We start from the raw sequence: 11772 nt of genomic DNA on the forward strand, positions 1-11772 counted from the left end.
ACTCTCAGGGTCATGCAGGGACAGGATCAGCACCTGAGAGTGAACGAACGCCTCCTTAAATTCTGTGCCCACTTGTCTCACGCTAGACTCAGCTGGATTTGAGGTAATAATAATAATAATAATAATAATAATAATAATAATAATAATAATGATGATGACGACAACTTACACTTATTGGGCACTTGCTGTTTCCCAGGCATTGTTCTAAATGTCTCCCTTGTGATAATTAATTCATTTCAGTATTATAACAACACTGTGAGGGCAATTGTAGCATCATCTTTGTCTTCTCCATCATCATCATCCCTGAATTAAAAACGAGGAATCAGAGGCACAGAGAAGTTAAGCAGCTTTCCTGAAGTCATTCAGCCAGAATCCAAGCTCTAGTTCCAGAATTACCGTGCCATATTGCTGCTCATGACATACGCTTAGATCTTTACCAGAAGAGAGTCGCAGTACAGAATTTGGGGGAAATCTCACCATGTGTCAGAATAAAATACCTACCTACTCAAACTCAACCCAGGCCAGTGCCCAGCCAGCCCTACCCCTCTGTGCCAGGGAGGCATTGGCATCTGGGGCGGTGCTGGTGGGAAAGACGTGAGGACCCTGTTCCTTGCCTGCAGCGCCTTGACAGTTTCACATTGCATTCCGTATGTGGCCATTGACACCCAAAGTCTAGGAGAGTGATGTTAGTTTCACGTGCTAACAGATAGTCCAGACTGATTTTTAAACTAATTTGACATAAACAAATGCTATTAAATAGACATGTTAGCTATTGGCATATATATGTACATATAAGCATAAGCATATGAACCCAGTGCAGTAAAAAATGTAAAATCAGCTTGAGAATCCTTTTACACATGTCGAATATCCATATCACATCTTAGCAAAAGGAATTATCATGGAATAGCTCCACTGATGACAGACAGTGGTTAAAAAACACCCATTACGCAGGATTTTTTAAATCGGTGGAATCCTACTGCACGTTAACATAAAAAGGTGTTTTTCAACAACAAAACTAAACATGTTGACCCTGGAGCAACCTTAGTGGGAACCCCGGTAGAATGTCCTTTAAGGAGTGTTATATTTGGGTGAATCTTTTAAGAGCAAAATTAGAAAATGTATTTTTGGGTAGAGGAAGTAAGATGGGCCTGTTTGGTGTGTTCTCTGCTTAGATATCAAAGCAGGCTTCCTTGATACAGTGCTTTTCCTGTTATTTACATGTTTTTTCAACAGAAATTTACTGAGCTGCTTTCGTGACCTAGGCACCCTGTGAGGCACTGGGGATAGTGACTGCCCTCCAGGAGGCTCTGTATTAGTGGGGTTCAGGCATCCAGATCTAATTGAAGGGAGGATGATAAGTGCTAAAATAAAGAGTAATGGCAGCGCACAGAAGGGTCCCTCGCCCAGTCCTGTGTGTTCAGAAAAGGTTTCTTGGAGCTATGCTGTCAGACTCACGATACTTGATGTCCATAAGATTGTCACTCCGATCAACAATTGAAATACAAGTTCAGCTGCTGCTTAAGTTCTCTCTTGGTTCAAACCTGCAATACAGAGCGAAATAAAACCCAAACGTGTGCTGTCAGAAAGAGGAGAATGCTTGTTGTATTTAGGGTGGCAGTTGCATTAATCCATCTAAAAGCTGTATCAGTTTATATAAGAATAAGCTGCAAAGAAGAGGGACCAGGTCCTACAGTTCTGTTTTATGCCACTTGGAGGGAGAACTTGATCTTCCCACAGATCGCTGTGACCCACACTGATATTGTCACCCCAAAAGGTTAAGACCCCAGTCCTTGTCATACCTGAAAGGTAAGTTTACTCTCAGGAGACGGTGCGCTGTGTAGTGAAAGATTTTTAAAGGATTTATTTAGAAAAGGAAAGGCACACCCCCAAGAACGGGAGGCAGGCTGATGCACAGGAGGAAAAGCAGCGATTTTTGTCTCCCCTTCTCTCACATCCTCGCTTACAGGGGGCCTCTTGATTGATTGACAGCTCTTGCCCCTGGAGTGCTTAGTCACGTTCGTCCCCTTTGTGCATGTCCTTACCTATGATGCACACAGAAAAACTCATGGTGGGGAGCCTAAACTGAAACGTTAACTATAATACGATGAACATTAGATCATGTCTGGTTAAGTCCTTTCTGCTACCATGCAGTCCTAGCCGTCGGTTCTAACCGGTTTCTTGCTGGCAGTCATTTAGAGGAAGTAAAGCCCCTTTATGCTGGAGGCGGGCATAACGCCATCTCCCTGACCATCCCCCCTCTCTTCCACCTGCCTGCCTGGTGTCCCCACTTATCTAACTGCTTGGCAGTATGACATCGGTGTTGTGGTGCAGGCTGTAGAGAAGCAGTCAGAGTGGTGTTTACCACGCACTCACACAGCTCACCTCACAGATCGCTCTAGTTCAGGGAACCCAAGGCTGGTGACAGATCAGTGGAGACTGCCAGATGTCCTGTGTTGACATTGTTTTCTTGACAGTGAAGCAGTATGGTAGTGATTAGTAATTGAACACCTGGGCCTGAAATCTTAGCATGGACCAGTTTTACCACTCGTGGAAAATAGGTGATTAGGAGCTCTAATTCAGTGACTGGCTGAGAGGAAATCTCTTGCAGGGTTTTACAGGGATGTTTGTAGGGACTGGAATCAGAGTTAATTAGGGTAAACAGTTTGCTAAGAAGTGCTCCCACTCAGTAGTTTTGGAACCGTCTAGTTCTCAAAATTTCCAAAGAATTTGTCAAAGAATGCTTCCTGGGCACCTGCATCAGAATCGTCTGGGTTCTTGTTGAAAATGAGTTTCCTGTCCCAGAGCCATTTCAGCAAGCCCTCTGGGTGACACTTAAGTATTCGAGGATTTAAAGGCTATTGATATAAACAATTCTGGCAACAATGAAGAATCTTCTGGGTTTCATTTATTTATTTATTTATTTAGCTTTGGTTGACTGAAGTGTCCTGGAATCCAGGGAGAGAATGATAGGAAGGACAAGTGTAGCATGGTAGTTTCTGCAGGTATGAGTGAAATTCAGACTTCTGGAATTTCCCTTGCAAGAGGCATGAAATGACCGTGTTTCCCAGTCTGCGTTCGTGTGGAGTCGTTACAGCCTGTAACACTTCGACTGAGACTTACTACTGCAGCGGAATTTTTCAGACAAAAAAGTTGTGCGCCACAGTTGGCATTTCAGAGATAGGCACTGACTTCTTTAACTCTGTTAATCGCCTACTGTAATAGAAAGTCTTGGGTTTCAGAGACAGAGAAAGTAAAGTCACGAATAGTAACTGGGTAAATTTGTGCCTCATGCAGGTGAATTATATGTTTTTGGAGTGATTTTTTTGCAATGATGAGGAAAATTTCAAACCTTCATTTCTCTAAGGTTTATAGTATTGATAATATCAGATTATTGTGCCTCAAGACAAATGAATGCATCTCCACAATGTTTCTGATCCCAGTGACTTTCACCATGTTAATTTCATTCAGAAAGCTTAATTTTTATGTTTCCACTGGCTAAATTTCAATCTCTTTCAATTTTAGTTGGCTTATACATAGGTAAGTCTTGGAGGAAAGTCAGAGACTCACTAGCTCCTAAAAATTTTTTTTCTAGATGTCTTTACTCTCTTCTCACCCTACTGGTTGCTATTAAAATTATTGTTTATTATTACTGACAACATGGATAGCTTTTTACCATTGGTAAGTTGCCTTTAGAGAAAAGAATTGTGTGTTACTTTTATAGACTTTAAGAAGTTTTGCTTTTTAAGAAAAAATAACAAATGCAAAAAAAAAATTGCTGATAACCAAGGGCATCCCTTTGATGAACATTATACCACGGCCAGATTTATTCCCTCATGACTAAGGGACACATGAGACTCATTCTACTTTCTGTAAAGAAATATTCAAATATCATTAGTAGCAAAAGAAAATTCATTTTCTGGGACCAGACTGAGTGAGAAGCAACTGGAGCATCTGGAGGGTGGGACGTGTCTTGTTAAGTAATCAAGGTTGATAGAATATCATTTGATGTTTCAGAAGCAGTGCTTTCTCAAAGAATTTAAGTGACTTTCTGTCACTTCAAATACATACTGACAGCTGAATGTTTAAAAATAAACCTGTTTCTGTAGTTTGCTCTGCAATTGTTAGTTGAAAATGGCAACTGAATTCAGGGGCTTGCTCTCAATAGCAAGTCCTTCATTTTCTTTCTAAGCCCACTTTTCAGGTAATAAGTTCACTGACCTTTTGTGCCATGGATTTTCAACCAAAATAGTATTGTCAGTGGGTTTAATGCAAAAGTGCTCACAGTACGGAAACACTATGCTGTTCACCAGAAATGGACACGTTGCAACTGACTATACTTCAATTAAAAAAGAAGTACTCCCAGAATATATCCTTTTCTCTAGAAAGAACAAGTATTGAAGGGCTGTAATGTAAGAGCTTGTTAAATGACAGTGGGCATGTAAACACAAGTGACCACATTTATAATAGAAAGCAATGAAATGTGTGAAGATCAGAACTATTTTACAGAGTTAACAGACTTACTTCTTTTGTTTCATTTTTTTTGTTTGTTTTGATGGTTTGGAAGATACTGCAGGGTCTTTGACTCAGAATAAGATACTGGTTTTCAGGGAGTTACTTCTTATTTGCCTGCTTGAGAAAAAGCAGAGTAAAGAGTGCACAAAAAAATTCAGTGACGTTTGGAGCATATTTTGATTCTTAAACAAGGGAGATCTGCCGTATTTTGCTAGAAAATCAGGAGATGCTTGATAGGAAGCATGTTTTTAGGTTGTTTCTAATACGAATGTCTTGGTTCTTCTTGACCTTCACAGATACACCGAGGAGTTAAAGGATTTGTTCGAGACCTTCAAGGTAACCCAATTGCCAACGCAACCATCTCCGTGGAAGGAATAGACCATGACGTCACATCCGGTGGGTGTTTTCCGGGTGATCCGAGGCTCTAGTATTGCACAGGAGAGCCTGATGACTTGTTGCCATAGATCTGCTTCTTATACTGTTCTAAGCGGAGCAATTAAATGCCTCATGTCTCTCTACCTCGTCTCTCCCCCAGCATTGCTCTAGTTAAATTTCCTTTGGGGAGCAGGTCAGGCAGTGAGGAGGGCTGCTGTGTTTGGAAGTCGGGGTGCAGCAGGTGGCGCCCTTTCCTCAGCTGTGTCTCCCCAGAGCTCATCAGAGAGTCTCTGCAGTGCTTGAGGCCAAGAAAGGTGGACCAGCGGGAGCCAGAATAGCGTGTCTTTCTGATCTCTCCTAGGAGAAGTGCTGATGAGCTGCTAACTGGTGGCCCTCAGGCGGGAGCAGAAGAGTGGGAAAGGAGATAACTGTCAAGTGTATTGTGTGGCTAGGATTTCTTCCTTTAATCCGTATCCTAAACCCAGATGTATTTAAGGCTGAACAGGATGTTACAGGGTCGAGGTTAATGTTTGTCATTTCTGGGTTTAGAGCCCCATTTCCACTTGCCTAGTTTGGGGAAAATGATGCATTTCCCTGGCAAACCTACCTACTCCTGGGAGTAAGCAGCCGTCCTGCTCATTTGAGCGTCACTCTCATTTGTTGGGATCTTTTCAGCAAGAACAGGATCTTTTTAGCTATGAACTTTTTACAGGTTTCTTGACCTTAGCACTAATTAACCTTTAACTTATTTTCCAAACATCCTATACCATTACTTCTTTCTTAACCTCCACATTTATAATTTGTATTTTTTAATCTGTAACATTCATTCTCTAAAACTCCATTTGTTTATTCATTCAGCAATTCTTATCAACCCCACAAAGTGCCAGCACACCTTCCCAACCAATATGCCCAAACCTGTGCTGAGTGACTGCTCCCTCGCCCTCAGGGAGGGGGTCCTGAAGGACCCCAATGTGTCTCCTCTGGCCACAAGAAGCTACTTCTATCTGTTAACTCTAGTGTGACATACAAACAGTATTTTCTTTGCATTTCATGATGTGGAAACTTTAGGAAAATCTGATGCTGGGAATAAATATAGGTAGAAAAGAACGAAATCTGAGGACTGGGCTCGGGGACACTGCAGCTTGTCGAGGGCAGGGTAATAAGGAGGGACGAGAAATGGAGTCTCAGGTGGAGAGGAAACCCAGTGCGTTGTCCTGGGAGCCTGGAAGGGTTTCAGGAACGAGGGAGGGCTGACCAGTGTCAGCTACAGGAACCTCGTGGAGGAGGCCGTGTGGAGAGTCCTGACAAGTCTGTTTCAGTGGACCAGTGGGGGCCTCACTGGGAAGGATCTAAGAGAGACTAGGAGAGACGTTAGAAATGGAGAGTGCTGGCAAGTCTTTCCAGAAATTTCGCTGAAAACGAAGAAGATAAATGAGGCACTGGCTGAAGGAGATGTGGAGTCCAGAGGGAGACTGGAAGGGATGGTGATGGGGGCTCACTTTTCCCCAACTGTTTCCATATTCACAGTGAAACACAGTGTGAAGCATCAGCTGAGAGTGAGGATGCAGAGGAAGCTTTAGAGGTGTTAGGAGAAAGGAGAACGCGTGAAAAGAAAGTCCACTAGGCCTAGCTCTTCAGAGTGTGGTACCCAGCAGCAGCCGGATTCAGTGTTGCCGTGAGCTGGTTAGAAGTGCAGAATCTCGGGCCTCACCCCAGAGCTGGTGAACAAGAGTTTGCATTTTACCATTTCCCAGGTGATTGGTCCGCACCCATCTGGGAAATGGGGGAGTGAAGGGAGCCTGGAGGAAGACGGGGCAGGACCCAGGCCTGTGGAAGGCTGCTGTTGGTGGACGGGAGACAGCTCAGCAGGGTTTGTGTTTTCTCCAGCCTCCCACAGCCACAGGGGCAGGCGTAGGGTAGAGAGGCGGGTGTTACCCAGCGCTGGGGGTTTGCCAGGCCTGTAAAGCAGATGGGGAACAGCAGACCAGCGGAAGGCTACGTGTGAGCGTGGCTGACTGGGGGGGTTTGGGAGCCTAAGCTGCGACAGGAGAGAGGTGGGGGCTCACGGGGAGGAGGGGGAGTGGGCACACAGCTCGGAACCCTCTGGGGGCGGTTGAAGATGGGTTCCTATGAGGCACGCCAGGCCGGCTGTTCTGAGTCTTTAGCAACCTCAGTTTCTGACAGGTGCCTGAGGGTTTGTTATCCCCCCAAAAAGGAAAACAAAAAGTCCTTGTCTTACCCGAAAGACAAGATTACAGACGGGAGATGGAGAGCGTTGTGTAGTGGAAGATTTTAAAGGATTTATTTAGGAAAAAAGAAGTACCCCTCCAAGAGCGGGTGGTGGGCTGATCCAAAGGGCGAAAGCGTCGATCTTTGCCCATTTTCTTACATCCTCGCTTAGAGGTGGTCTTTTGATTGGTTGATGGCTCTTGCGCCTGGAGTGCTTAGTCATTCATGTTTGGCCTCTTTGCACATGTCCTTACCCATGACACACACAGAACAACCCATGAGGGGCGGGGCTAAATGGCAATGTTAATTATATTACAATGAGCACTAGGTCATGTCTGGTTAGGTCCTTGTCGCTATGTGCAGTTGCGGCTGTTGGGTCCTGACTAGTTTCTTGTTGGCACTCATTTAGAGGAAGTAAAGCCCCTTTATGCTGGAGGGGGCATAACACCATCTTCTGGACCCTCCTCCCTCTCCTCCACCTGTCTGCCTGGTGCCCCCACTTACCTAACCACCTAACAGGTTGGCAAGTGCCTTTACGCTGCGCTTTGTGAGACATTGACCTAGACTCTCAGAGAACCAGGGCTTCACAGCCAGATACTTGGCAAGAACTGAAACATGGTGCCAGACAGTCGGATCCCACTGCCTGGGGATTTCATGTATCTGCTTACCTGTGCTACTGCTGACATGATTACAAAGATTCATTATCTTAGAAGATTTATTAGATAATCTAACATTAATATCTGTAAAATTGCCATAAGAAGTGATGCCCTCTAGAGATGTGACACTCTTTTCAATGGAATTTCATCAAATTCTATGACCATCTACTTTAAAGACAGAGAATCAAAACTGAACTAAGATGGCATAATTATGCATTTCACATATGTGCCTGTGACTTGGTATTTTGTATTCCCCACAGCCAAGGATGGTGATTACTGGCGACTGCTGGTACCTGGAAACTATAAACTTACAGCCTCTGCACCGGGCTATCTGGCAGTAACAAAGAAAGTGGCGGTTCCTTATAGCCCTGCTGTCAGGGTAAGTGATCATGACAATAGCTAAGACTTATGAAGCACTTACTGCGGGTCAGGCATATTTAAGGCTCTTATATTTAATGTTCATGATAACCCTAGAAACTGTCACTATCCCCATTTAACAGATGAGAAAACTGAGGCCTAGCAAATTTAAGTGACTTGCCCAAGGGCTCAGTGGTTGATTTAATACCACTCAATGTGAAGCCCTGTTACCATTTCCCAGTTTTTGAAGAGATCCTCCAAAAAAATGAAATAAAACTTTAAAACATTCAACTTTTATTTGCTGACCCTTGATTTTAATCTAAGTGATAGTCTGTTCGATTTATCTTCTTACTTCTAGCACTTGGAATAATACCTTACACAGTAAGTACTTGGAAAAATAAATTAGTCCTGCAGGGTAATTTTAGGCCTTAACTAAACATTTATTAAGCACCTGCTATAAGCAAGGCCCTCTATGCTAAGCACTACCAAATATGACACCTTCTTTAAGTAGATACCATGTATCTTACTAGGAAGGTGATGGGGAGGAGACCACAGGTCTCTTGCAGCAGGGTGTTACTACTGTCCTGTATCACATCACTGGGACTGTGGAATGGCCTACAGGGTTTCCAATTAAATGGCTTACTTGAAGTGAATTTATTGTGTTTCTGTTTAGGCACCCAAACTTGGGAGTATAAATGCTTGGTTTTTAACCGGTGCTTTGGTTTCGATTGTGTGTATGCGTACATTAGGTTGTATGTGTATTAGAATCGGGAGGTAAATTTGGGCAAATGAAACCTGGACAAATGTAGCTCCAGAACCAGGTTGAGAAAGGTTCTGCTATTTTGACCCTTAGCCTTTCTAGCAAGTGTTAGTTCGAGGAGGTGGTGAGTAACAACTTTCCTAATAACCAGAGGTGTAAGTGTCCGAACCAGAGAACTCTGAGTTCCATCTGGAAGGGGGGTGGGTATCTCGTGGGCCCAGGGAGGACTAGCGTTGGGAGCTGCAGAGCCTGAACAGTCCTTTACGCAGAAGTGCATGAACTCTCCATACCTGATGAGGACGCCCAGTTCACATGCGAGCTGAGTTCCTGGACCACTGGCCTTCGTGGTGGTTTGGGTATGTGTGTGTTCCCATCAGTTCAACAGACTCAGGATTCTAGAAAGTGGAACCCTGTGATTTGGGACACCAGGACACTCAACTGCATTCTTCCATATTCCCCCAGCTTTTAGGAGAAAATTCAAGGTTGACAGGAGAAGCTCATTGGATAGTCAAAAGCAGAAGACAAATTATAAGTCATATCTTTTATGGAGGGCGGGGGAAGAGTGCTTTTAAATAATCTGCTTTCCAGCAATCCTACAAAGTTCCTAGATCAAAGCATATTTCAAACATAATGGCTTTGGATATTCTTGTCCCTGAAAGTATCTTTTTGCTTATCATGAGAGATTTTTTAGGATATACTTACATTCAGGAGGCAGGGTTGCGCTTTATTCTAGTAAACTATAAACCTGCTCTTTTCTAATTTGTTTTTAAAAGTGCATAATCAGTTTGATAACAACATATTCTTATTTTCTCCTTTAGGTCGATTTTGAACTGGAGTCATTTTCTGAAAGGAAAGAAGAGGAGAAGGAAGAATTGATGGAATGGTGGAAAATGATGTCAGAAACTCTAAATTTTTAAAAAAGCTTCTAATTAGCTGCTTTTAATCTCTATATAATGTAGTATGATATAATGTAGTCGTTTTCTTTTAGATTTTGTGCAGTTCATATTTAACATTGATTTATTTTTTACGCATTTAAATATTAATAGACATTACATAAATAGACTCTTAGGTAAAAATATAAGAACTTGGTCTATAACATACATTTTTCCTACATACATGACACGGAGGACCATAAAGAGATTTCAGTGATTTTGCCATTTTAGGCTTAGATGCAATATTTCACATGTTATTTACAGTAGAGAACTTTTTAAGTAATTCTAGCTTTTAAAAATTAGTGAGGCCTTTTAATGTAATCGGTGACAGTATCACGTAATGAATGCCATTGGAAAGGTCAACAGCTACAGCTTGAGTTGTGAACACAATATATTGCAAGATTTAATTAGTCCAGTGTAAATCGCCATTTGTCTCTTGTGCTGACCAGCTACATAAGCATGATCTTGTTACTGCATTCTTGACGGGAAGAAAATGTAAATGTTTAGCAAGAGGTTTTACGAAGGGAATAGAAATTGACTTCTTGCTTGTTCATATGGGGGCACTGCTATGGTATTATTCAGTCTGTTAACACTACTTCGGAGTGTAGGGTTTCTCTTGGTGGTAGATTGTCCCAGAATTGCATTCTGAATGAATAAAGGTTAAAAAAAAAATCCCCATGGTCTGTATTTTAATTCTCTGTGATTTTTTTGGTCTGGAATTGTGGTCTCGTGATTTTAAAAAAAAGCATGCCGTTGACAGTGGCCTCTCACTGGTCCATCCTCTGTACTTTGAAATGTATTACGTGACTGCTGCATGCCAAGCACAGTGCAAGCTCTGAGCACTGTTTTGGTGAACAGAAGGGTCTGATTCCATAGATCTTAGGGATCAGTTGTGGACACAGACTTTAAATAAACTTATGCACAAATGAATATGTGCTTATGCATTGTGATGAGTAAATGGCAGGAAGGACTGATATGTAGGGAAAGAGCGTCAGAGCAACTTCCGTTAGCCTGGATGAGGGCGCTCAGGGGTGGCCTCTCATGCATGTGAGCAATGCGGAATGCTTGAGCGCAGGGGGAGTGAGTGTGTGTGTGTGTGTGTGTTCGTGCGCATTTACGGTAGTGGTGGTGTGAATGCTCAACTCTCTAGGTGCAGATTTTTGTTAAAATAGTGCTGACTGTTGTGGGAACAGACCCCTGGCTATATAATGGCGTAAACACAATAGAAGTGTATTTCTTATTCAGGTTCCTGTACCGGGCAGAAGGCAGGAAGATGAGATGGTTTTTCTCTACGCAGTCATTCTTGGGTTCATTCTGACAGAAGATCTGCCAACTTGTACATTTTGCCACCAAGTTGCCTGCTGGGCATCTCCATCTAAGCTGGTGGGAAAGACGAAAGAGCATGGAGGAGCGTGTGGGGATGTCTGTATGGGCCACGTTACTTCTGCTCACATCGTATCACCTAGAATTGTGTCGTTGGGCCATAATAACTGCAGAGGAGTCTGGGAAACGTAGTCTAGCAGCACCCCTAGGTAGGTGAGGAGGATGTGGTCTTCGGCGAGCATTTAACAGTCCTCCAGGTGGAAGGAATGGTACGTCCATCGGCATTGGCATAGGAAAGAACGTAGCTCTCTGGAGGACTACAGAAAGGCCAGAATGGGTTGATCAGAGATGTGGGAGCTGGGAGGTAAGACCAGGGAAGTCGACAGGGACAAAATCATGCAGGACCTTATGGGCCAGAATTGAAGATGTAAGATTTTATTATTTTTAGAATCACTGAATGGTCTTAAGCTAGGAAGGGACATGATTGAATTTTAAGTTTTAAAGGTCATTCTTGCTGCTGTGTCAAGAGTAGAAGCAAGAGTAGGGACGAGTTAGGAAGCTATCGCTGGGGTGGCAGTAGAGATGAGAAGAGGCTGGTGAGGTCGTGCTTTATTTCAGAGGTAGAATT

At 43.2% G+C, this 11772-nt stretch overlaps 1 protein-coding gene across 1 annotated transcript in view; it reads left to right on the top strand.

The window, feature by feature from the left end:
* The window catches only part of CPE (carboxypeptidase E), a 120429-nt gene extending 109678 nt beyond the window's left edge, over positions 1 to 10751 (top strand). The window contains exons 7-9 of the mRNA XM_006213184.3: positions 4809 to 4908; positions 8033 to 8151; positions 9708 to 10751. Of these exons, the coding sequence (XP_006213246.2) occupies positions 4809 to 4908; positions 8033 to 8151; positions 9708 to 9806 (318 nt within the window). The 3' untranslated portion in view covers positions 9807 to 10751. The remainder of the gene's footprint in view (positions 1 to 4808; positions 4909 to 8032; positions 8152 to 9707) is intronic.
* Positions 10752 to 11772: the final 1021 nt, after the last annotated feature.

This window comes from Vicugna pacos, chromosome 2, assembly GCF_048564905.1.
Source record: "Vicugna pacos chromosome 2, VicPac4, whole genome shotgun sequence".
In the NCBI taxonomy this organism is placed as follows: Eukaryota; Metazoa; Chordata; class Mammalia; order Artiodactyla; family Camelidae; genus Vicugna; species Vicugna pacos.